General features: G+C 40.1%; 1 protein-coding gene across 3 annotated transcripts; it reads right to left on the reverse strand.

Annotated features, from left to right (window-relative positions):
• Positions 1-5,641: 5,641 nt before the first annotated feature.
• On the reverse strand, positions 5,642-26,236 carry HCFC2 (host cell factor C2). Of its 3 annotated transcripts, XM_062616330.1 has the most exons (16): positions 26,030-26,236; positions 23,813-23,961; positions 23,258-23,418; positions 21,180-21,388; positions 20,607-20,691; positions 19,441-19,544; positions 18,650-18,838; positions 17,257-17,442; positions 16,757-16,860; positions 15,619-15,781; positions 14,428-14,628; positions 13,134-13,204; positions 11,759-11,890; positions 10,185-10,370; positions 9,687-9,972; positions 5,642-8,630 (listed from the first exon to the last, which is right to left on the reverse strand). In XM_062616330.1, the coding sequence occupies exons 1-16, from the start codon at positions 26,193-26,195 to the stop codon at positions 8,605-8,607; spliced, it is 2,418 nt and encodes an 805-aa protein (XP_062472314.1). In that variant the 5' UTR covers positions 26,196-26,236; the 3' UTR covers positions 5,642-8,604. The 3 variants fall into 3 exon arrangements, with proteins under 3 accessions (XP_062472314.1, XP_062472315.1, XP_062472313.1); XM_062616331.1 differs by lacking the exon at positions 23,813-23,961; XM_062616329.1 differs by lacking the exon at positions 5,642-8,630 and having other exon boundaries at positions 9,490-9,972.
• Positions 26,237-27,258: the final 1,022 nt, after the last annotated feature.

The following is a 27,258-nucleotide window of genomic DNA, read 5'->3' on the forward strand; positions in this document are numbered from 1 at the left end:
TCCCTACATGAGCCCCTTCTGTTTGTATTCTATGATTCTATTCCGTTTATTTCAGGCCATCGTACCCTGTTCTCAATGCTCCCAGATTTGCAATGGAAAAAAGCTGTGATCTCAGCTAAGGAGAAGCCAGGAGAGATTTGGTGGTTGGATGTGCAGAAAAGGGGGCTGAGGTCACCCGTTGTACTTGCTTGAAACAAGCTGCATGTTTCAGAGTGCCATCTTCTGTGAGTCTGAAGTGTTTGGAGTTTGTGGCTTACACACGATTGGGAGCAAAGGAGCTGATGCTGCTTTGACTTAATTTTGTCTTCTCCTTCTCACCCTGTGAGGTTCAGGGACAAAACTGCAGCCAACTCATTCACTTCCTGAAAGCACATATGTAGAAGTAATAGCACAACTATTGATCTCTCTCTGAAGCCATTCACCTGATAAAGATTGCAGGGTGCTGTAGTGCTGGCAAAACAAATACAGTCTGAGGAAGTACTTGCAGAATATTTTGTTTGAGCTAAGAGAAGCCTAAATTGAGCTTGAGCTCCAGACAGCTGTGGCAGCCTATGCCAGAACTTGGAGAGACTGCTTGAAACAGCAGTGATGTTCAAACACATTTTTCCCAAGCACAGTGACTTTTTTTCAGGTGTTTTTCCATGACACAAGTACATTTTAGTACTTTTTTCATTAATTTCTATGTGACCTGATCCTTCTGATCTTCACGGAGTGCTTGTGGTGCCTTTAAAGGCAAAGAAATTATCTCAGAATGCAGTGATGAGAAAAGCTATGTTAGATGGCCTTCTACATCTGTTTTCACTAGGCTCTACCCTCACCTCATACATACACAGCTTCACCGTTTTATTTATTCCTCTGTTCTGATCTCTACTGAACTCTAAAATATGTGGCTGGAGGGTCAGCGCAGAGAGGGAGTCTTGGTGTGAGGTGATACATCCTAAATACCTACTGACCCATGCTCGTCTGCCTGTAGCTAAAAATCAGTTTGATTATGTGGGCTGCACTTTAAATAGCCACCTTCCTTGAACTGTGCCCTGGTACGCTGTGAATCCTGCCAGATTATAGATGCAGCGTTCCAAGATGATGCTCATTAACATGTTCTAAGCATACATAGGTGATGGCTCTCATGCCTTTGGCAGGAGAGGAAGCATATGGGCAATTGTGCACGCACAGGAGATTCCTCAATGTAAAGCACCACAGGGGAGAGCCAAGGGCTCGTATTTTCCCAAGCACCTGGCTGTTATGATAAGAGCTGGCAGCAGCCTTATTTATAGCTATGAAATTCTTCATTTTGCAGAGCTTTGAATGTGATTAATGTTCTAGTTAAGTCACGTACACTTGCTGCTTCAGTCGTATCTACAGTGATGAGACAACTTGCTTTAAAGTCACTGCATTCCCCAAATGGTGCACACTAGACTTTTTTTCAGCTTTGATTTGTACTATGTAGAAGAAAGTAAGTTTTTCCCTTATTTAAGTGAATTTTATTACATTCATAAATTAAGAAGGAAACCTGTATCTACATTTAAAGATGAATAACAGTACAGGGACACTATATTTTATATAGGGCCCAGTTATATATTGATAATGTGGACAATGGTTACTGTTATAATCCCTTTTCAAATTGGTTTGGTGGAAGGAAGGATGCCCATTGGCTGTGGTACAGTTTAAGACACGTACCTAGTTGAAAACGCACAGACCGATTTCTCCTCTTTGAAAACAAGGGCTGTTGCTCTGACATAATCAGTCACACGCCTTTTAAAAGGGTGAAAAAATTGTACTTAAGGAACTGAATATTGATCTGTTTACCTATTGATTTGTGAAATCGGCGTGATAATGGCCTGCAACATCACCTCTGACCCTCCCTATGTAAAAACTTAATGGAAGGCTCTCTAGCAGCTCAGTGCCAGTTCAGCTTGTGATGCTGTCCAAGGCCAGACGCTCTGGGGAGGGAAGGCAGTTTGCTCCCATGCACAATAGCTTCCAAATTGGTGCCAGCTGCACTGAGCTTATTGAATTGCAGCCTCCAAGCATGGCTGTGGAGGAAGGGAGGGAAGAAGTCAGCTACACTGGTTTAGGAAATCTTCCAGGCACATTGCCAGGGTCATTTCCTGGAATATTTTATTGCAGTGCACTGGGCCAGAGGATCCATTTATCAGGAACAGCAGCACCTGGTTTGCTTTTGTATGGAAGAAAGCTATTGAGGATCTAAGTCTGCAGGGCAAAGGAGCATCCTTCAGGCTGCTCATCTAATCTGATCTGTGGGTGCCTCATCTGGCCCAGCCTGTACAGCACTGGTGGGGGCAGCTGACTGCAGGAGAGAGCTGCCTGAAAGGGGATGGGTTCTGCTAACAAACCACAGTAGTGTGTGGCTCAGCGCTCACCCCAGAAGGCACATCAATGGCAGCTCATTGCAAACAATGTTCTAGCAGCAGTTTCCTCCCCAGCCCAGGTTTTTGGTCCCATTCAGAGGTGCAGACCAATTTTCCCAGACATCACTGCGTGCAGTGTGAGCCCGCCCTTGCCATGGGTGTAACAGTGACTAAAGCACTTTGCTGCTGCTCCTAAGCTGTTGTCACGATGTGTCTTAAGTGTGTGCAATAAGAAGACAAAAAAAAAGGGCTGTTTATAACATAAAGAAGCTCCCTACCCTGTTGGGGTACATAGCTCTACCCAAACTGAGGGTATGGCATGGACCCAGCTGTTGGCTGAAGCTTGGCCAGTGACAGCTACAGCAGAAAACAATTTCTTAGATGTATTCATGCCTTTAGCAAGGCACAAATACAAATGCTGTGTCACTCAAAATCCAACTGAGGCCAAAATGTGTTCACCGTTTTATGCACCAGCAAAGCAGGAGACCCCCACCAGCAGTACTGCAGTCAGCTCGGGGGCCCCAACACAAGAGGGAAGTGGACCTGTTGGAGGGAGTTGAGAGGAGGCTCAGGGGGCTGGAGCACCTCTGGAATGGAGACAGGCTGAGAGTTGGGCTTGTTCAGCTGACCTTACAGCAGCTTCCAGTGTCTGAAGGGGGTCTACAAGAAAGCTGGAGAGGGACATTTATATGAGGGCATGTAGTGACAGACAGAGGGGAGATTTACATTAGGTATTATTAGGAAGAAATTCTTTACTATAAGGGTGGTGAGACACTGCCACAGGTTGCCCAGGAAAATTGTGGCTGCCCCATCCCTGGCAGTGTTCAAAGCCAAGCTGGACAGGGCTTGGAGCAACCTGGTCTAGTGGCAGGTGTCCCTGCCCATGGCAGGAGGGTTGGAACTGGATGAGTTTTAAGGTCCCTTCCAACTCAAACCATTCTGTGATCTTCCTAACCTTCTAATAGCAGCACAAGTACCACAAATGTATCTCAGTAATTTATCTTCTGAATAATTACTAAACAGTCTGCATTTACACAAAATATTCATGCTGTAACATAAGTAGGTGAAACCTCAAACTGTTAGATTAACATTTCAAGTCTTTCCAAGACAGTCACTTCAGGGAGTTGCTCCAAGACTCCAAGCATTTTCCTGCTGGAGTGAACATCATGGAAACCAACATATAAAAGTCCGCTCCCTCTTCAGGCAATGAAGCGCAACAAAGAAATAATTACAAAGCTACTACTAGAAAGCAAAATTTGGGGTACTTCTTAATATTGCTCAAAGTCACTTGTGCCTAATAGCTTTCTGTTAAAGGAGTATTATCAGCACTGCATATGAGAGAGGTGGTAATCCTAAAAGTCCCCAGCAAGAGACATTTAAAGAATGCAAATAAAAGAGGATGCAAATAAAACCTCGGCACTGGAGGGTTTGAATCCCCTATGATGGCATATACCAAGGGTGCCTCTTTTAAGTAGCACTTGGAATTAACTGCGTATTGATAAATTCCATGTGTGCATAACAGTATTGGGTAACTTGGTCAGATACAGAAATAACTCTCTGAACACTACGTGCCATTTGGGACACACGGAAACACTTTGTCTCATTTTCTCTTTGAAGATACCATATCTAAGCCTTTATTTTAAGGAGCTGCCGTAATAACTTAACAATTATGTCATATATTAAAAGCAGATGCTCATGCGAGGCAAGAACCCTCTCAGTAAAACAATGACAGCAAACTAAGCCCAGCCCCAGTTCTTTTTGTTATTGCCAGGGCTGTTAAATGCAACAAGTAACATAGAGTACTTCAGGCTTTTGGGAATAGACCAAGGAGCCACTTTACCACCTTTTAGATGCCAGATTTTCACAGCTTTCTGTTAGGCACATGTGGACAGAGTCAGATGAACAGACATCTCTCAGGCCTTCCTCCCATCCCTTCGCATCCCGTCCATACTCTTCCCCCTCTCCCACTCATGCAGCCCAGTCCCTCTATTTCTTTTGCTCTGCTGCTTCTGTCTCTTTGCTGAGCTGATGGCCCAGCAGAGCAAATTCACACCATCTATCTCATACAACCTGAAACTAAACTGGGTGCCTAAAACACATCAGCATCCCTCCACCTCTGCCTTCCAGGTACGAGCCTTCCGTTTTCCCTTCTTTTCCTCTGCACAGCAATTCCCACAGCTCTCTCCAGCAGCATGGCCAAATGATGGCTTTTGTGCTTGACTGAGGAATGTGCAGGCATAGACAGCAAGGGAGAAAGAGGTCACTTATTCCTGGAGCAAGGGGAGCCATTTTAGCTCATCTTCCTGCTACTTTCAACTAACTTGCGGAAACACTAATAGAAGGGAACTCCACTTAGCTTTAGATCAGTGGAAAACATACCAACATGAAGATTTCACAACCACTAACAGGAGGAGGAACACATTAACTGCGAACACAATGCCAGCAGCCAGTGCTCCACCCCTGCCCTGGAAATCTGGAAATGCTTCAGCATCAGAAATGGAAGCCAGAGTAAAAACCCTGGTCTTTAGCTCACTAAACGTTGTAAAAATACACCAGAAAAGAGCTAATGTGACAAAAAAAAAAAAAAAAGGAAATCCCACGTTGGTTTTAAGATAAATTCAGAAACCAAATTCAAGTCTGCCTTAAAGAGAAGGTTACTCCTACCTGAAGAATCTTATTAAGAGGAAGTAAAAACCACAATGAAGGGAATTCTTCACCAATTGTTTAGGTTTTTCCATGTTTTCCACTAACTCAAGGATCACAAAATAACTGAAAATATGACAACAGTTACTCTATTAAATAGCTAGGAACACAAGAAGGAATCGGTTCACAGCAGACAGCTTTTAGCAGTTTCTTATGTGAAGTCTCTTAGAGGTCTAGAAACAATCCATAGACCTTTCCATTCATTTGCTCCTCTGCTTCTAGAAACATGTACTCCTTATTTCCCAAGGAGTTCCCCATAGTCAACTGCCATACCAGTTTAGCAACTCATCCTAAGACTGTGATGTTTTGTGCAGAGTTGGATCTACACACTATTCACATCCTTACTAGAAGCTGCCTGAGCATTGGAAATGCTCATTCATATGCCATCGTTTTAACAAACAATGCAATACCAAACTCTGTCACTCATTTTGAACAGCAGCAACATAAACACACCCTCTCCTCCCCCAATAAACATACTCACTCTCTTCTACCATCCCCTTTTCTAAAGATGGTCAGAAACGAAGTTTGTACGCGCACACCTCTGAAAAACACAGACATACACCTCAGTGTTTACAATGTGTTTGATAGGACAACCACTTTATTACAAAGAACAAACAATGCTCTGAAATAAGACTGATCAACTTGAATAGTACAAAATGTCAGTTTCCTTGTAGAGGTCATTAAGTAACAGGCTGTAAGACTAAGTTCACATCAAATCCGCTACTCTGAAATATCAGGTAACAACAGTAATACTTATTATATCTCCAGAGTTTACGGCATGATCATGTGCTCTACTCCAAACTACATTCAGAAGATATTGCTATAATTACTTTGAAAACACAAAGTGTAGGTTATTGTTCACTTCATTTCCGTTTTCACAAGAACATTCTTGAGGTGAAGCTGTAGCCATGTCTGCCGTAACTGTCATGACTGTCCTCTGCTTACACAGTCACAACTTCCCTAAGGAGTTTAATAAACTTAGACACATCTACAATGTGGATACTGTCATCTGATAGATTCAGCTTCTGTTACAATGTCCTTTAGCAATATAGGAAGTAAATGGCTAACATGGATTCCCAAAGAGCCAACGTCAACAGTCTTCCAAACAAATTCAAAAATCAAACAGTCAGTATTTGTCTGATACCTACTTGATGGATAGGCAAACAGCTGGCATTTAGATGTTATAAATACAGTTCTGAAAACAGACCACAAAGTGTATTTTACAGTGTGAACCACGATTTCATCTTAAAGTAAAACTGTGAGGAACTGAAGGTTTGCGTATGATCACTATTCAACGTCACCCAACTCGGACAAAGAAAAGTGACATCTTATGTCAGGGCAGCTGGAGAAAGCACACTCACAAGGAAATTATACTTTCATTGAAAACGCCACACTTTTACCCTTTGGTAGTTGTGACATACCCACTGAAAAAGAAATTGTGCAAAGCATGTGAAACTAAGTGCAAAAAAACTCCACCCAGACATACCCAACAGGTTTTATTCTTAAATAACAACTCTACAATCACAGCTACCAACCAACAAAATCAAAGCCACAAGTGTTTTCTCTAACGGCTTCTTTCACAGTACTAATGAGAAAAACCAAGTTCTATTCTTCTAGTTTGCAGTTCATGTGTATGTTATTTCAGTTATCAGACAGTATTGGTATTGATGAAATGGACCATTAAAAACACAAATATTTTAAAGCCAGTTAACTTCAGGAAAAGTCCTATACATTCATACTATAAACACTGTTTAAAGTGAATGTGGGACATCTATCGTCATCATAAACACAAGATTTTTCTCTGGAGCAAACCCACGTGTATTACTCCTGTGCCACAATTAACACTATTATGGCGATTTATGGTCCCCAGCACTTTTTATATGCTATTATAGCATGCGATGTGTTGTGACAATTAAGGCTGTATTAGCACTTCCATCACAACCCTGATTTTCAGGGTAGCCAAAAGTTGGCTATTAAGTCTGTTCTGGGATACTGGAGCTGTTAAATCTCTACTATTTTAGTGATCCTTCTCCCACCAAACCAGGCACATCATTTGTTTCAGTTTATACATTTACAAACGCTCTTAAGACAAATTTAACTGGCAGAGGCAAGAAATTCTACCTTGACATATAGTCTTTTGGCATTTGGGGCAAAATTAAAGTGCAAAGTATAAACTTCATTGCACAGTAAATAATTTAGATTTTCTTTTAAAATAAATCTTATTTAGGTGCCTCAATCTATTCACCTAGTGACCTTGTCCAACTCAGCCATTTTCCTCTATGCTTTGGTAAACATAGGTTTATATATAGATACATAAATAGCATTTAAAATGTTTACCTTTATTTCACTACTGTGAACACCTTGTTTTCCTCTTAGCATAGGAATGGATCAACCTATTCCTAGAAGTAATGCTTGTTGAATTCATCAGCTAGCTAGTTAATGTAAAATGATGCATAGTAAAAAGGGAGATACTGAACTTGACTGGTAGAATATACTGGTAAAGCAAACAAGCACTTAAGAAGATTAACTGGAATAAATATGTTGAAAGTTGCCATATAATATGTGCAAAATTGCTTACCATGTATTCAAAACTTTGGTTAACGTTTTCAGATTGAAGTCTTACAGAAACATGATGAAAGCAACACAAGTGATTACAAACACAGGAATGAGGTAAGTTATTATTAGTGCAAAAAGCAAGCATATGCTAAAAGCAAAGCATATGGATTTAAAACAAAAACAACAACAACAAAAAAAAACAAACAAAAAAGAAAAGAAAAAAGAGAATGAATCTCATGGAAGTTTTAATCCCAAGACCAGAAAGGTCTCTTGTAAACATTGGTATTTACAAGTTTAAGATTTGTACAACTACAAAAGGATAGTTCTAAATAGTAGTAGTGCATTTACAATGACTTTTCGGTTTTCTTAATAAGAGAAATGACTAAGTTTTATCTTTTTCCTTTTAAATCTTCAGGGGCTATCTTTCAAGATTAAGATATTTGTTACAAATAGTAGAAAAATCATTTCTTTACAAAAAAGGTATATATTAAAATATTTATACACTTTAAGTTACTATATAATAACTGGAAGTTTTTGCCTTGTACTCAGGCACTGCAATGAAGAATGTGGTATAAGGAACTGAAACCAAACAGAATTTGCTCATATACCAAACCTTATGAATTACCTATGCAGGATCTGTAGCAATCATGGGGACTCTACCTCAATATTACTGCATGTGCCAATCATTTATGTATTCATTTTCAATCTGAAGGTGTGTCTTTTTTACATCTTAACTATCACTACCAAAAAGAGCTGCTGGATAGAGTATGGTCCTCCAGCCCACCATCCTCAATATACTTTCTATATGGTACTCATACCTGAGCAAGGCTGTATAATGCTGATGTTCCAAACGTAAAAAAGGTTATATATTTTTAAGATAAAAACAATGCAAAAATAAAATATTTGTAGCATTTACAAATAGTACAAGAGTTACATTAAACACTACATTCGAAATTTGAGATTTATCATGTTGTTTCTACTTGGAGCTTGATGTTTTCATATCTGCAAAAAGAAGGAGACATTGTTAAATGTTTCATAATTTCACATCATACACAGGGTCAAACACCTTCAAACAATGACTATTTCAGAGTTCTAGGGTACAGATCAAGGTCAAAACCCTTGCCAATTAAATGGTTAAACCAGCACTGGAATACTTCACATTACAGAAGACAACTTCTTCATTGTTGTTCTCCATCTTAGAAAAAACATCAGAAAACAAGCAGTGGTGTATTCAACAGCTGTCTTTCAACCACTCCCTGGGGATCACAGCCCACAGACTGAGAGGTCAGCTAAACCCATACAACAGTTCATAGCTCCCGGAGGGGGTGTGCACACTCCCCCTCACTCTGCCCTTCCTAACCTTACTCCATGCTCACAGGACCTCTGGCTGAGCAAAACCAGCTCCCAGCTACCAGAAAGCTAAGGCAGAATGAGGAAGAAGTGGGGTAAGAGGCAAAGCAAGCAAAACTTCTTGTTTTGAGCACCTTGATTTGCTTGCTTAAAAAGGTGAGCCAGAACTGATCAGGCTTAAAGCTAATCTTTATTTTCAGGAATCCATTCCCATCCCCAACTCACCATGAACCCGTACATATTCAAGCATGGGGACAAGGTGACAAAACCTCTTTTGGCTGTAATATACACTTTAAAGTGTACATGCCCCACAAAAACAAACCTTACATTATGAAAGATTCTTCTAATGAACAGTGGGGAAGGATTGAAAAACACCCTGATTACACCCATGCATGTAACTGGATTGCTTCTTATTAGAATAAAAAGCTTTTGAGCTGACATGAAGCCCAAGGAACTGAGAACCATACTGGCCTTTCATTATTTGAGGGGCCAATAACCAACATTTCAGTCCTTGTGAACAAAATGCTTGTGAACAAAAATGCTTTTAAAATGTTATGCCAAATTCAACAACCGAATTTTCTTAAAACTTCTATAAGGAACAAAACAATATTTCAAGAACTTCACGTGCGTTGCTCAGAGAAGCATTAGTTCTAGAGACACAATACGCTACTTCTTCCATTTAAATGCTGCACCTGACACTGACTTTACCTTGAAGCCATCGAACTTGCGTCGCTGGTCCATATCCTCGCTCGTTCTTTGCGGAAATCCTGAACACTATAGCAGGTCGGGAAGTGTAATCGACGTGAGCGTTTGAAAGCTGGGCAGCAGTCACTATACATGACGTTTTAAGACCACAGTATATTCTCATAAACACAAGCTGACTTGGGTTTTCCTGTAACTGTGTGGAACGGATTGCTAAGTAGGCAGAATATTCCAAAATATTTCCAGAGGGTGAAGCAGGAGGCTCCCAAGAAAGATGAATACAGTCTACACTCTGAAGAAAAAGGGACAAAATGGGATGGGTTATGGAGGTAACCATTAGATACTAAAATATATATATATTAATAATATCAATATTTACATGTATCTTTACATATATCATGCATTATATATAACACAGAGAGCAATACAAAATGCCCAAGTTTTCAGATTTAGCTTGTGATGAGAATTTTATCCATCAGAACTAGAATTATTTCTATTTCTCACCTTGGTGATTTTGACTGTTGAAGGAGCTCCAGGAAAACCCGGAATGCAAGTCTTGAATTCACTGATTTTACTGAAAGGCCCAACACCACAGCCATTAATTGCAGCAACTCTGAACTTGTATACTGTGCCTGGAAAAAGATCCTGTTTCTTAAGTAATCTGTAGTCTGGTACATCTGCACTTTCCATCTGAAAATAAAGCAACATTTGTATTAATTCTTAAAATATTCTAAACATAATTAGTCTACAAAAATATAAAGTGGGTAGTGATAAATTGAGATTAATATGTTCAATTGAAGCTGAAAATCTAATACTTTTGTACTTAAATCATAATTTATAAAAAAGTTCTGACTGAAGCACTAACTCACCTCAAAAGAGCTGACCTAAGATGCAACATGAGACTCCATCTCCAACCAACCCCATTTTTCAATCATTTAAATTGAACTGCAGCTCTTGGCTATTTTTACTTGAAAAAGTAAAAGCAAAGTAGCATTTCTAACTGTACGGATTATGATTTCATTAGCAGACTTGTCTGCTCTAAAAAAGTATTTTTTATTTCAAAACCAGTTATTCCTGTGGTTAGGAGCTGCAACATAAGTAATCAAAATGTTTTTGAAGAAAAGCACTGTAAGTTAGTATCAAATGTTTTCTGAAGCATTACGTGCTACTGTAGTTCCATGTTTAAAATATGCATTGATGCATCACTGAAACATTCAACAGAAGTATTTTCCTTCTGAATAATGTATAAGAAATCACAATTGAGGAAAAAACTGTAAAATGTAATACCCTTCAAAACTAGAGATGTGCAATATTTTTAGTGAAGTGCTTTCAAATAGTGTTATGCTCTTTTGTTTCTGTCTCAAGGAAACATATAACCACCAGTTTTCATTTCTAATTTACCAGGGTATCATTAATTTAAACACCATCAAAGCTGCAACATTTTTTCAAGTTTCACATGTATAGCATGTTAATAGATAAGCTTGCACGTGTAACAACATAAAGTTAGAGAAATCTAACACAAAACCCACTACAGTTCCATATCTAGTCTTTTTAAACAGCCTAGCCTATGTCGTCTTAGTATCTCTAACAACTGGTAAGCAAAGATTCTGAAAACAAAGAAACTTTGAAATGTTTCAATGCTGTTCTGAAATAACGTATTTAAGAGTTGTGGGTTTGTTGTTTCATTTTTTTTTTGGGGGGGGGGGACACGGGACGACACAGACTGGATTTTGTTGGGTTTTTTTTAGTTTTAAGAATTTTTACTGGTTTCAAAGTTCACTAAGTTTAAAATTCTTTACTAAGGCCAGAAATCGAAATATGTAAAGAATTAGCAATAGCAAAATAAGATGTTCTATATTATCATACAAAAATAACATAAGAAAATTCATCTGTTTTATGAAAAAGTAAAAAAAGGTGAGCAAAATACATGAGGAACTTCTGGTCACAAAATACAAGACTCCTACAAGCACCTGATCCTGCTGTAGTATCAGGAATCCTACATTTTATTGTCAACCATATAAGCAACAGATTCCAAAATACGTATGTGCAAGTTATGTCAGAGAAGAATCAGCAGCTACCTTGTTAGAGATGTTCAGTGTTTCCTCTGGCAGCAAGTAGAACTGGCTCACCACAGCACTGTTGTTCTTAAAAATCCCAACATCATACCACTGCCGGTCTCTTGGTTTCACCAGTGGTCTTTGTGGAGTTTTCTAGTATTTGAAGAACATGTTATGTAGACTACCCATACTTCAAGGTAATGTAAAAGCAAAAAGTTAAGACTAATATGTGTAAGAAACAACCCCCTTTTATACCAGTGTTACTTTCTTATGCTTGAATTGAATATGCATAGGTTAAAATACTGTTCAAAACCAACTGGTTGTAATACACTGACAGACACATTCCATCATTTAAAAAAAACCCACAACCAACCAACAGTTGGGATGTCACCTCTGACATTCTGGTTTAAACAGGGATGGGAAGAAGTTTAAAGCTGTAGAACTAGGTGTCTGTAGCAGGATGTACTTGCGAGTTAATTTCACTCAGAGGTCAAGAAGTTCCCCAATGTGGTCCAACATCAGCAGCTCTACCTGGGATTCAGCTGTACCTCAGCCCCAAACACACTCTCTTTCAAGGTGCTGCTAACTCACTTGCAACTGAGAACAGAGCCTCTGCTGTGGCATGGGGTGATGGTGGTGGACGGCACTGGAACTGTTCCTGACTGACCCAGAAAGACAAATCGTCTTTCTTGCTTGTCTCCAGGCACCAGGGAGAGCGCTGGGGTGGTCAGTGTGCCACACACAGCCAGGCCATGGTCCTGCTAACATGGAAGAGGGGCAGGAGTGGCAGCTGCTCTTGGCAAAAGCACCCCAACACTTTAGTAGCAGCTGCTTCTTCCCATCCTTAGCTCCTCCCTTTTGGTGGCAACAATGGCACCTTGGTTTTGTGCATTAAGTTGTAAACGGGTGAAATAGGAAGCATTTACTTTTTCAGGCAGTATTTACAGCTTGCATAGCCAGTCCCCATCTCCTCTAGGGAAAAACATCAAGATATCAGTTTAGTAATGTTTCAAACCTACAGATCAGCAGCTAACACTAGTCTGATGTAATATATACCTCACTTTAAATCCTGCTGTCCATACAGAAAAAACATTTTACATTTGCACATCATGCAGCAGAGAACCATACCACTGTGCCAGTTGATAAAAATGATTCAACAGCTGAACACATACTTGGATCTCCTCCCAACTACACAACTGCTGCTTAGACTCAAATCAAACCCACACAATGCGATTAGTTTTACAACAGAAATGTTTACTCCTGTATTATTAACTTCAAGCCCTAAATATACATTGCTTTTCTTTCAGAGAGATAATACAAGGAAAACAGAAGAGCCCTTGCAAGTAATCAACAGAACAATAAATACAGCTATTTAATTATACTTTTTCAGACTTACAGAGGAATGTGAATCATTTGTCTGTCCAGAACTGACCCTTGTTGAAGGCATGAGATACGCAGTTTCAGCAGCTAGGAACAAAAAGTTACGTTTAAAAAGCTTAAGTGATAGGAAAAATTTAATACAAAGCCCACAGAGTATTGAAAGTTGACCTCAACAGCCATTTACAAGTATTTGTTGCAAAAGTAGGTCTCAGACTCCTTCTGCATGCAGTTCTATTTATAGAACGGATAGCTAATTCTGGCTTGCATCATATTTACAGAACAATTGTAAGAGCCCGGAATTGCAGGCTGCTACAGATAACAGAAACAGAAGGCAGGACTCATAAAACACTAAAAAGTGATAGAATTATGAAATCAGTATGAAATATTTGTGAACAAATAAACTAAATCCTAGATTGAAGCACATGCTGGTAACATTGTATGAATAGTCTAAGCATGAAATCTTAATTTGAATGCACTCTGACATCAATACAGTCTGAATACTGAACATGAGCAGGTCATCCTTATACAAGCCTAACAAATGGAAAAAGAACATTTATTAAATTTAAAATGGAAACTTAAAAAAATTAAAGAGAAATCAAAGCACGTAAGCACATGAGCAACACATGGGAAAATTAGTATTCTATACTTCTGTTTCTGGGGTTTGCTTTTAAAATAGAATATAGTGTTTGGTAAAAATTCTACTACTCACACAGCATCAATAAGAGAATACAGTTCTTAACACTCAAAACAACAGCAAGCACTGCCTGTTGATATTCGCGAAAACCAGAACCTGAAAAACTACTAGTATGTTTAGTTTCTGCATCACTGCTTATTTTGGCTATTTCTAGCAGACTGAAGAGATCACCACATCCAACTGGCGGCGAGTGAGGCACGTGAACTGGCCATATTTGTTACAGAGGTCAATTGTTTAAAATCAGAACCAGAGATTACTAGTTGTAGTCTTTTGCTGACTGAATAAACAGACAATCACTGAATACAGCAAATGTGCTATGGGCACCAAAACTGGCTGCCTCTACTGTTCAGAAAACAGGCTTCTGCATAAATGCGGATTTAACAGACTTTTCACTTACAGGAAACAAAGTGGTTTACAATGGTACAAAAGGAATATCCTGATTTTAAAAGATGTTTAAATCATAGCAGAGATCATCCAGGCTGCCCAAGGTCCTCAATGCCCAAAGCCCTATCTTAGTCCCAAGACAGTCAAGATGGGAATCCCACCACACTAGAGAAACTCTGATGGCCTTAGATATATATGGCTCAAAATACAGTATGTGAAACACATTTCAAACCTTCAGATTTTGAATTGAATGTTGTTAGTGAAGTTTCATCTTTAACAACTGCCCCATTTGTACTTGATGATTCAGTTTTAACAGCCTGCTGGGTTACCATAGTTTGTGTGCTGGAGACAGTACTGGATACAGAAGCATCAGGATTTACAGTTTGTTTATCCAAGTCATGTAATTCACCTACATTTGCTGAAGTTTGAGGACCTTAAAAAAAAAAAAAGAGAATATTAACCAGAATTCAATATTGGTAACACTTACCAAATCTCAACTTGATCTAACAGCTTCAGTTTCATTTAAAACCAGCGTTTAGCTCAGATTCAAATCAGAATAGATCTGATTATGTTAATTGCTTTCTTTAGGTCTATAACTTAACAAGAGTCTGTATGCATGCTCATAACCAGATACATGTAAACAGTTCAATTAAAACAGTGATTTAATTTGTTTTAAGCTTGCTATTTTGTATCTATTTGGTTACAAAATTACTAATTTGAAAAAAATCCTAATATAAAGTATCCACACAAATCAGTATCACAGATTTGGAACCATCAACTGAAGATTAACTACTGTGGAACGTCTGCTTGTAACTTAGCACTAAGATTCAAAATTTCCACATAATACTTAAATTACACTGTGAAGAAACAACCTATAAATTACATGAAAGTCAAATATAAAGATCAGCTGATTCTGGATTCACCACACCAAACTTAAGGCACTTCAGTACAACAGCTGTATCAGTGCCTATTCATCTTCTATTTCCTCTGCAGTCAAAGAGAAACATGCTCCTCCCCATGTTGCCTAAAATTTTACATCATCTAATGGCTTTTCACGATTAACAGACAGAAGTAGTGTCAAAGAGAGCCTGGAGTTACTTTTACCTTAATGCTGTAAAATTAATCTGGTCCTGTCAGTCTGTTCTTTGATGTTAAAACCAGCTATTTATGTTTAAAGATATGCATTTGCCATCATAATAATGAATATATTGAAAATTTCATGTCCCTTGCAACACTTCAAACAACTTAAGATTTCATTTTTCCTCGTATCATCTAAAAATACATACAGTAATAAGTAGCACAAGCTAGGGTTTATTTAAACTACAAAGGCCTCAAACAAACTGCAAGACAGATAAAATCTTATGTAAACATAAGAATTTTAACTCTCACTTTTTGATTAATTTTTATTCTATAGTCATCTTACTTGAAGTACAAACAGGCAAAAGAGAAGGGGCATTTGATTCTTTGAATCCTGTAGCATCTGCATGGTTTTTCATAGTCTCATGTGTAATCTTGTTTTCAGGTGCTGCAACCTTTTCTTTTCCTTCTACTTTTAATAATGAGTTGGATGCAAGGGAAACTTGGACCTAACCAAAACAACAAGTTTGTTAAATGTTTAACTGCAAAGTTCAGAAATGTCAGCTGCAAACATGGCATGAAAACGCTCAAAAACAACAAACAAAAATCCTCCAACAAATCCCCCTAACATTTTAATCAAGAACCACCCTCACAACCTACATCATCTTTGCCAAAACAGACTCAAACTATAGGTTGGCCTGGAAGTTTCCCTGAAACATACTAAATTTTACCTGAGAGTGAGCTCACCTTCTTAGTTTATTATATAGAAGCTCACTGGTGCATACATTTAGTCTATTAAGGGAACGGGAAAAAAAAAAAAATCACAATTACAGAGGTTTTCAACTTTTGCTTTCCTGGCACATGTCTAAGATATTTCTACTGTTAGTAAAATTCATAGTACTTCTACGTGTGTTTTCTACAAGAACACATTATGAATTCCATACAGACCTGAGGCCTTAACCCAATTAAGAAATGGTATACATTTCTAAAAATGTAATCTTTTAGCCAGTTTGTCCTCCCTCATTCTTTTAAATTGGCAACAGTGGAACACGTACAACTGCACAACTAGAACAGGTAATAACTGCGTTTATTCTGTAGTAGGAACGTACAGCTAAACAGGCTAGCATAAACACTAACAAAGAAGGAATATGCCTTTCCTTTTTGCCCCCCACATTAATTTCACCAACACTGAGAGTGAATTGTATTTCTATTGTTATCAGGCTTCCAGTTAGCATTCTAGAAGTCAATACAGTTGCATTTTCCTTTCTTCATTACAAGGAAGACTGTCTGCCAATCATAAAACTAAAAAGAACATATGAAAACAGACATAACTACTTCAGCAGCTGTCTTTTTTGCTGGATCTGGATTTTTTTCTAATGCCTGAGAAGTACGTAGGGACTTACAAAGCTGAGAAAGTGTTTTGGCAGTTCTCTTGCTTCCCATATTGCTTTGCCACTTAGAAGCATTTTTCAGCTTACACTTACATTATTAGGAATAACATTATTTGTTCGGCTGGGATGATCCGCCTTCATTTCTGGGTATGGGACATTAGGCAATGATTGTGGACTTTGATGTAGAGAAGAGCCACCTTTCAGGTAAACGAAAGCAAATTCTAATTAGTTACATAAAGCTTAACATTATGTTCATTGGAATCTATTCCAGTAAGCAAGAGGGAGACCCAAAGCTGCCTGAAGGAAGACTTGGTTGTAAGACTAATATGAAACTGCACAAACAGTCAGATAAAATCCTTCCCTCACTGTTTCCTTTCTCAAATTGTGCCCAGCACTGTACAAATACCTTCAGACAGATGGCCATAACTGACAAGGAGAAGTTAAAGCTGAGATTCCCATAATCATGATGCTCGCATTTGGGGAATAACCAAAGAAACAGGGTCTCTGTCTCTCAAAATCATATTAAAAAATTGCTTATTTGCGCAATCCTCTACCTCTGCACAAACATTATCATATTATGATCTGACTACTACCTTGCTGACTCAGCACTGATGTCTCAGGAACCCCAGTACCAGGTATTCCAGCCGCTGGTGGCACTGGTGAGTCAGCATGTAACTGAAGAAGATATCCTTCAACTGTAGGTACTTCATCCCATTTCACTTGAAAAGAGTTGGTTGTAGCTCTAATCAGCTGTACCTGTGATGGTGCTGGAGGTTTCTCTAAAAAAAAAACCAAACAAAAAAAAAAACAAACACATATGGCATGTTTAAAATTGCCCTCTTCATCAGTTTAAGAAATACCTACACAATGCAAGCCAAATCAATAGCCCCTTTTTTGCAATGTACAATATATACCATGTTTAACAAGAAACAGTTGTCAAAGGTGGTAAGTCAAGTCAGAGGATTGCAAGCCTTCAAAAATGCTTAAGTTTTAACGCTTTGTTTTTTTAATGGCTCTTCTGCTGCCACTAAGTCTTTGTATATACATCGTTATAGGGATTACAGAGAGAAGAGATCCTTATCCCTTCCTAAAAGGCTGCAAGCAGCTCTTTGCCTTCTAAAGCTTTATGTATTCCAGGAAGGGATTCACAGAAGATTGTACTTTCTTTTTTCTTGCTCTCAGGAGCTAAAGCGAACTTTCCCTTAAAACTTCTACTGCAGAGGCTGAAGCCTAGGCATGATTAAATACCTATGACCTGCTCCTCCCACTTGCCTTCATGGCTGACTAGGCTGCACTCTCAAGCGCATACCTCCCGTTTTTTTTTTTCGTTTTCTGACCTCCCTGAGGATTAAAAAAAAACAAAACCAAGCACCAAACCAAACCAAATCTCCTAAATGTTTCACAATCTTCAGTAACTATTCTTATGCTTCTGCTTGAGTGGGCAACAATTCCCTCCCAGAAGTACTATTCTAGTTCCCTCTCTCCCAGTACCATTTCAGTGTTCTGCCACCAAGCCAGCTAATGAGTGACTGGTGCTCCAGAATTCCCTTAAGCCCCAGGAACAATCTGGTCCTTTCTCAGATTTGACCGTATCTTTTTGTAGTCCAAGAGATGAGGAAGCAGCAGCAGCAATGATCCCAAGAGAAGCAGGGGTTTGGTAAAAGTAGCAGCAGAAAAGATCACTAAGAAGAGAGGCCAGGCACCCCGAGTTTAGATAAAACACCCTTTAGCACCTTGTATCTACTATGACATACAGTGAAGAATCTAGCCACAAAGTTCTTTCAGAGGCTTTAAACAAGCCTTTCTACTTTTGAGCTGAAGCCTTCAAACAACACTGAAGCATGGTTTATTTAAATAAGGTTTAAGATCTAAATAATCTTTGAGTTTGCCACAGCTACAGATGTTCCATTAATCAATGATGCCAGCTTCCCATATAATAATAAAATTTGGAACATAGTACAAGTCTCTTACTTATTTCTGACTCACCGGTATCAAGGTACCAAAGATCTTTGCAGCAGACTTGATTGTTCCAAGCTTTTCTGTAACCATCTCTACCACTCCAGATATACAGACGAGTGCCAACTGCTACAGCACAGTGTCCTGCTCTTGGCCCTGGTAACAAGTTACTTTTGTCCTCCTGGCAATCTGAGATCAGACCTATCCATTCTGTGGTATCTAGTAAATGAAACTCAAAAGATTTAGTTTCTAGATGTCTTCCAAAACAAGCAAAACAGATGTTAATACACTCTGTTAATACACTTAACTGCTCAGAGAAAAGGAAAGTAAATCACCTCTGGTTTTATAGACAATTGCATTTAAATTTGCAATGTTACGATGAGAAGGTCACTTTCCAATTAGTTTGCAAGATACAATCAGTTAATACAGGATGAATTTCTGACCTCTGGTTGTCTGTCTCAGGCAAATACAAGATCACAAGTTAAGGATTCAGGGACAGTGCATTTAGAAAAGACTCATTTCAGGATCTGTCTTTTGTGGTTTTCTATAAATGAAGGAGGAGTATTTATGCTACTGAGTATTAAAGTCATACTAACAAAGATTTGCAGAAGCAAACCTGCTGAATGTTCAAAGAAAAATTTTACTAATTAACAATTTCTTAAGGAAGATGTAAAAAAATAAAAAATGGCATCTTCTTCAGTCAGCCAGGATTACAACTGTGTATCCTAAACGTTTTCTCAGGATATTCAAAATATTTACTCCATTCCTTTACGAAAGTATTAATTCCAAATGCCCACTCCCAGAAAGGCAGAAACACTAACCCAAATTAAGATAAGAAAATGAACCGGTACATTTCCATTCACCATCATGAGCAGAAATTTCACCTCCTGCTGACTGTGGAACCCATCCACCAAAAACATACATTCTGAAATACAGGAAAAGAAGGAAGAGGGGAAAAAGACAAGAAAAGCTAATTAACATCTAGATCTGCTGCATGTGCTCTCTCAAACTAGGACAAAGCAGAAAATACCCAGTGCATCAGTTCTGGTTTACAGCACATTTTATTGTGTCTGCTCTCTTTAGAGAGTATTGTTGCAGACACTCACCTTCTGAAACTTTAGAGTAAGTTAACTGATTAAAAAACCCCAACCAAACAAATAACAAGCAAACCCAAAACTACTCCAACAATTTCCCAGAAACAGAAGTTAATACTGTGTCTTTTTACAAACCACCAAACTGCCAGTACTCTCTAAAAATCACACATGTACACATAGGATTTCTACAACCCTTTACTGCAGACTTCTAATTAAACCCTTCTAAAATTAGAGGACCAGTATCTAAGTCAGGTATCAAAATTTAAAAACATAATGCAGGCTAAAAACTATTAACATCTTAGTAAATAATAAAAAGAAACTGTTGGATCATAAGATGGAAAGCTTTCACGCTTCCTTCCCCCCTTGTCTCTGACTCCTCATACTAGCTTGTACACTAATATAAAATGGACTGAAACCCATATTTAAAAGCCCATTTTATCAATGCTATCCACCAAACCATAATGGCAAAAAGTAAAGTAATGAGAAAGAGTACAGAAAAACTGGCCCTAAAAAATGTGGAAAGGTTTTACTGAGAGGTAGTTCCACTCTTTAGCATTTTCTTTGCGTAGCTAGTTCACTGTGTCACAGACACAGCAGGACTCAAGTTGTCTCCTGATAGAGCCAACTCAGGTCCAGCTGAGACTGCTCCAGAATACATGAAGAAGCCAGGAAAGCTACCTGTGGGCTAGGCAGATTACCCTGCTAAATGGACACTGACAGTTTGATACCCTTAAGTTAACAATGGTACTTTTACATTTCCTCTGAGATAGCATAATAGAAGCAGAAGAGTACTCTACAGGGCTGATGGTTTATACTGAGCAGTAGTGGATAAACATCATCATTCTCCTACTAGGTGTACCTTTCTAGAGCTGAGCTTTTAACAACAGACATACTTGTTTCCTATTACATTGGCTGTATGGAGGCTGCGAGGAAGTGGTACTGTTCCTTTAGTTTCTGGTCTTGACCAGGTCATGGTTTCTAAAAGAAAAAGAATAAAGCTATTTAAAAAAGTGCTGCTGTGTATTCCACTACCTGAATTTTAGGATGGAACATATGTTTAACATTCAACAAAACAGAATTCCACCTTCTTCAAATGGCAATTTTCAGAAAGCAGGTGCAATAATAAGCACTTAAAGCTTCTTTTAAAAAAATCACAGGAAATACTGACAAACTAATTGCTAATCAGCTTATCGAAAAGACACGTTATGGTTTCCTGATACTTATTCAGCTTGGTTATCGTACTGACAGTCTTTAAAGCACTCTAAGGAAATAATCTCACAGTGTAACCAAAACCAGTAAGGATAATATATGCAAACAATGCTGTATGTATTTAATTCCAAAAGGCTAACACTAATAATATCTGCACCACATCATGCCATCATTATGGCATTAATCATTATATACTATAATTTTTTCTCTTAGCCTATAAGGCCTCTGCACTGACTACTAGTGGCTCATCAACTTACCTATGTCAAGCTCCCAGAGATCATTAAGCCGACAGCCACACATCCCTCCAAAAATATACATCTTTGGACTTCCCAAATCTTTTCTGCAGTATATGATGGCTGTGTGAGATTCTCGCGGAGATGGCAAGATCCCTTTGGTCACAGGAATACTCCAGCCGACAACGCCAGAACCATGTTGCAGCTCCAGTTCATAGAAATCATTTAAATATCTAGGGTATTATTGTCAAAGTATAAAGAATTCACTTATAAGCAAGATTACAAGTGAGCTTTAAAACCTGACCCCTTACAAGTATTACAGACTTCAGTCTTGGGAGAGGGTAGAATTTAGAAGTCTCAAAAGATCTGATGGCATTGTGGACACTATCAAAACTAAATGGATTTATAATAAAAAGTGAACTACCATAACTTACGGCCTTTAAGAAAACATGCTTTCATATCATACTTGATACACTGTATTACATGAAAGAAATATTAAACATTGACAAAAAACATTTGTAGCAGAAATTGCTACATATGGACAAACCTGGAATAAACCGCAAAGTTGTGAGAAGTAAATGATGATGTGGGACATCAGAGATTAATTTCTGCAACTCTAAGGCAACAAAGTCAAAAAGAAGCTGTTTGTGATTTCTTCAGGCTGGCCAACAATTAGCCATTTGTTGATGAATCTATTAGCAAGTTACTTTTAGACAATGGTCACTGAATTTTGGCATTCACACCAGATACCTCTTGCTTACTGAGCTTAAAATTACCAGTTTTCAGTAAGCTCTCTGAACTGCAGGTGAACGTGGATATAAAAGTTCAGCATTATCACAGAATAAATTGGAAGGGACCTTAAAGGTCACATAGGTCCAACCCCCTGCCACAGGCAGGGACACCTCAAAGCCCCATCTAGCCTGGCCTTAAACACTTCCAGGAATGGGGAAGCCGCAACTTCTCTGGACAACTTGTTCTGGTGCCTACAGGAAAGAATTTGCTCTCTTTCAGTTTAAAGCCATTCCCCATTGTCCTGTCACTACATGCTCTTGTAAAAAAGTTCCTCTCCAGATTGGAAGGCTACTCTAAGGTCTCCTGGTCTCCCCTAAGCCTTCTCTTCTGCAGGCTGAACAAGCCCAGCTGTCTCAGCCTGTCTTCATAGGAGAGGTACTCCAGCCCTCTGAGCATCTTTGTGGCCTCCTTTGGACTCACTCCAAGAAGGCCATGTCCGTCTTATGTTGGGGGCCCCAGAGCTGAATGCAATGTTCTGATGGGGGGCTGTCTCACCGAAGCGGAGTAGAGGGGCAGAATCACCTCCCTCAACTTGCTGGCCAAGTTCCTTTTGATGCAGCCCAGGATATGGTTGGTTTCTGGGCTGAGAGCACACACTGAAGCCATCTCATGTTCAGTTTCTCATTGAACTACATCCTAAGTTCTTCTCCTCAGGGCTGCTCTCAATCCAGCCTCCATGTAGACCCACATGTGTTTGGGACTGCCCTGACCCACATGCAGGACTTTGCATTTGGCCTTGTTGAACTTCAGGGGATTTGCACAGGCTCACCTCTCAAGAGTGTCCACATCCCTCTGGACAGCATCCCTTTCCTCCAGCATGTCGACCACACCACACAGCTTGGTGTTGTTGGCAAACTTGCTGAGGATGTACTGTTATTATAGTGCTATTTGCCAAGTAAAGGAAACTTCAGCTTTTACTTTTAAAAAATTCCAGATGAATTCATGACTGTTTTCTACAGCATTATAGAGGAAACTTTTATGGTGAATTCCCTGGTGATTTGCAAGACTGCTGATTTAAGTAATTCTAACAAACAAGCCATTCTTAAAAACATCACCAAAAATACTAAGAAAAAGACTAAAGTCTACTCAGGTTTCCCTCCAAAAGTGTCAGGGCTGTCAGTCAGTGTTGTGGGATTAGCAGAAGAAATATGTAAGCTTCTTAGCATGTAACCCCTCCATTGCACATATAATCCAAATTTGAGTACTTGATATGTAGGACAGGCTCCCTAGAATACTCCTCTCTGAAGTTGTCTATCTAGTAATTTATTTTTTTTTTTTTAAGACATTGAATTCAAACCAAAGCAGCATACCTGGGAACATTATTATTTGAATCCTCACTTTCATTTGCCAGGCCACCAAATAAATAGCACTTGTTACCATATAAAGAAAAGCTGTGGCCAAGTCGAGGACAAGGTGGTGATCCAGTGGAAGGAGCTTGAGGTTTTACTTTTTTCCAGAGCCATCGACTTGCCTTAAAGACAAGAAAAACATATTCAGAAATACCTTCATTTATAGTTGTTCATAGTCAACAGAATACAGATAATATTAAGACTTGTATACTTTCTGAATCATTTTTAAGGGAATGATGGGCTTTTCTTAGGATACAGATATTAAAAGGGACAAATAGAAGCTAGCCTTTACAAAACATCAAATATTTTATACTTGATTCAGACTAGATGGAAGTCTCTTTTTCAAAGTTATTTATATTTTCTCCATCTTCAGAATCTATTCAAAGAGTTTATTCTTCCTGGAGCACAGCAAAGCTCATCTAACTCTCCTTTGCACCTGGCAATATAAAATGTGTTTGCTCATAAAATATAAATAAAGTAGTCCTCAGAACTGAAACATCTTCACACATTTCATACCTGCAATTCATATAAATCATTACTGTATCTTCCATATTCAACCATTCCTCCAAAAACTAGTATTCTGGTGCCATCACAAACAAATCCATGTGCTGCACAGCCTGGAGGAATATCTCCCCTTACAGCAGGAAGGAACCACTGATTTGTAACTATAATAGAGAGGGGGGAAAGAAAAAAAAAAGTATTTTTAAACACCTCTGCTTTCTAAAGAATTACCTTTTACCTGCATATAACTGTGAATGGGCTGTTTAACACTAACTTTTAATAAAAAAAGTAATTCTATTAAAAGAAAAGCAAATACCTCTATCAAACCTATGTTACTCAATCGGTAAATGAGCACGAGGCCTCTGTAATAAGTCAGTTACCAAGGGTCACTCAGCAATTTTAACAGACTTGCCAAAAAAAAAACAAACAAAAGGCTAATGAGGAACGTAGAGTGCAGTTCCACACAAGAGAGATAACAACACTAACTCAGAGGGAGCAAGCCCTAGAAACAGAATTATTAGAGCTACAGGGGCATAGCAATGTGCCTGGACTTAACAGTGCTATTGAAAAGCTAATTACAGTGTTCTGGGACCCATGTTAATATCTACAGAGCACTGCGCTGATACATGGGAGAGGAGAGGCAAAGAGGCAAGAAAGGGCAACAGAGACTGCCCGATCCAGCATGTTGGTGCTTAAACTGTTCTGGAATTAAAGAATTACAGGAGACTGCCTCCTTTTTCCTAAGCTTTTTGCATGAGCACAAAGAGGAAAAGTACGAAATTGGAAGCTACGAGTGAACATTGCTTCAAGGGATTAAGATGCCTTCACTGGGTGCCAGCTCCTCAGAAATCATCATGCTTATAGCAAAAGCAATGATGACATCCCAAATTCAAGCAGCTCAGGTCATAACCCTGCATCTTAGCCACCAGATTAAAAAAAAGGTCAGCTGGGGCCAAACACTCGTCTGGGAACTGGAACAACCACGTTGTGATGCTTTTTGTCACTGCTGCAAATAGGAAACACCTTCTTATTTTTCCTGGGCAGCAAAATAAAGTGATGTTAAGATCCACGCAGAAGGCACCCATCAGAACCCCTGTTCCGTTAGACAGTACAACTGTCCTATCTAAAAGCTTTCTTTAGATTACTCATCAAAACAAAAAAGACTAAGAGATTTTTCTTTTCTCCCCCAAAAATGTAACTGAGTACTGCAGATCTTTAAGCTACATGGAAATACCTGCTTGGAAGAACTCTACCAGTAAGCATTTCCCACGAATAAACTACCTCCAAAACATGTTTGTGCTGCCATATTTTACCTCAAAAACACTCTGCAAAAATACCATCCCTTTTTTTTGGGGGGTGGAGAGACTGGGGGAAGAAGGGACATAGCACGATAAGAATATTTTTTTAATGTTCTTATAAGCTGGCAAATTAAAAGGCTAGTTAACATGGTCTCACTTTCATGCTTTTGGTACACTGCAAAAGCAGCTAACAGCGACTGACTGAGAAGCCCAGATCAGTCACTTAACTATCTCAACTCTGCCCAAGCTCTGAAATCACACAGAAGTTTTCCAGCTTCATCCAGTATCCCGTACAGTAAGTACTTAGCCATCTAATGTTTCACGAATAAAATCGGTCTTGGGCAGCTTCCTGTTTGGAAAGGCTCCCAATGCCAACATGTTCGCTTTTCTAAGCCAGATTTGTTTCAGCGTGTTCAGCTCTCGTAAACTGCCACCAGAGGGAAGAAGAAGGGGGCTCTGGACACCCATGGGGAACTAATCCAGCCTGCAGTCATTTAGCCGAGACCTCCCGGGGGAGGCTCTGCATCCCGGGACGAGGGACTAGGAAAGCAGAATAGACGCAAGGCACACAGAACAATTTTCCTGGTTCCCCTTCTCCAAGAAAGGGGCATCATCCCGGCAGCATGAACCAAGGCGCTGCACAAACCCGGGAGAACCCTCACCCAGGCGTTATTTCCCTGTTTCCCCCTCCCATTTCAGCTCCAGGCAGCTCTTCAGCATCCCGCCCGCCGTCCCCTCAGCATCAGCAGCTCAACCGTCCACGGCAGCCTCGGAGGACGGCAAGAAGCTCGGAGAGAGATCGCCCCACTGTGAGGAGGCCGGTGCCAGCGGCAGCGGCTGAGAACATGACAGCCCCGCCGCTAGCGCTCCCCTGCCGCCTCAGAGCCCCGGCTCCGCCCGGCGCTCTCCATGCCCGCCGCCCCGCCCCGCGCACCCGTGTTGTAGACGTGCAGCTCATCGGCGATGCCCTCGTTGCCGCCCCCGAAGATAATGACCAGCTCGCGGATGGCGACCGCGCGGTGCCCATGGCGGGAGCGTGGCACCGGCCCCGTGAAGGAAGACACCCGCCTCCAGCTCTGCCCAGCGGCGGCAGCCGCCATCTTACTGCCACTCCCACAATGCACTGCGCTGCCGGGGTAGAGAGGGGGTGGGAAGGGGGAGCGGCGGGGGTGCCGCCGCGGGTCACGTGAAGGCTGTGGCGGGGCGGGTGCCCGTTAATCGGTTGTCTTCGTCTCTAAGGCGGAGTTTTTATGGTGGATCTCTTGCAGGCAGTGGGTGCCTGCTGGGTGCTGGCCTGTGCCCCCTCGGTGGCGGGGCCGCAGCGGAGGAGTTGCCGAGAGTGTTCCAGGCCAAGGTGGGGACTCGGAGGCCGCCCTGGGCTCCCCCCCCGGGCTGTGCCGCGGCCGCCTCTGCCACAGCGCTCTCTCCGCCCCTCAGGAGACTCGGCCTTGCTCCCTTGGAGTCCTGTGAAGGGCACCTGGCAGAGGCGGGGCACCCGCCCGCCTCTGAAGTGCTGAGATGCTCGGTCATCACGGCTGTTTAGCTTAGGACACGCAGCTGTGTCTTCAAACCCTCAGAAACGTGTAGCGTTTTTTGTCTGTTTTAACTTGCTAGTGGTAGGCGAGGTGTGCTGCCAGCGAGGTATGCGCATGAGAGAGAAATGAGTTGCTGTTTAAGCGCTGAGGGCTGAGAATAGAAACGAAGGTTTCAGTTCTACAGTTAACGGCGGGTAATCTGAGTAAACCTGAAGATCTCATTCTGCAGGATGGAAGCTACTCTCTTTCCTGTGTGAAGGGGTTGTTAAATGAGAATAAAAACGGCTGAGGCTGAAGGAGATCTAAAGGTGCTACTGAGTTGCCAATAATGTACGCATTGCTGCTAGGTGGTCCCAATGCTGCAGGCTGATTACACCCGTGTGCTTCTTAGGTCTGTTCAGATGCAGAGCGGCACGGATGGGAGAGAAAAAAAAAATGGAAGAGAAATAAAAAAAAAGGGTGGATTTTTGGTGACCACAAGCTTAATAGAGTTTAAACAAAATAACATACTACAAACAAATTATGAATCATTGTGCCTAGCTGCATGAAGCTCATAGCTGTATGTGTAGCTCTTCATTTAATTTTCCTTAAGGCAGCTTTGCAGAACCTGGATTTCTGTATGAAATCA

Source organism: Pezoporus occidentalis, unplaced genomic scaffold (assembly GCF_034315485.1).
Source record: "Pezoporus occidentalis ecotype Australia unplaced genomic scaffold, CSIRO_AGI_Poc_V1 ctg19, whole genome shotgun sequence".
Lineage (NCBI taxonomy): Eukaryota > Metazoa > Chordata > Aves > Psittaciformes > Psittacidae > Pezoporus > Pezoporus occidentalis.

Excerpts from the sequence above, each read along its gene's own strand:
- HCFC2 (XM_062616329.1), bottom strand. The coding sequence starts at position 26,195 with ATGGCGGCTGCCGCCGCTGGGCAGAGCTGGAGGCGGGTGTCTTCCTTC. Across the intron at positions 23,419-23,812 it reads ATGATTTATATGAATTGCAG|GCAAGTCGATGGCTCTGGAA; the intron begins GTATGAAATGTG and ends CTTGTCTTTAAG. Across the intron at positions 14,629-15,618 it reads TTTGCCTGTTTGTACTTCAA|GTCCTCAAACTTCAGCAAAT; the intron begins GTAAGATGACTA and ends TTTTTTTTTAAG.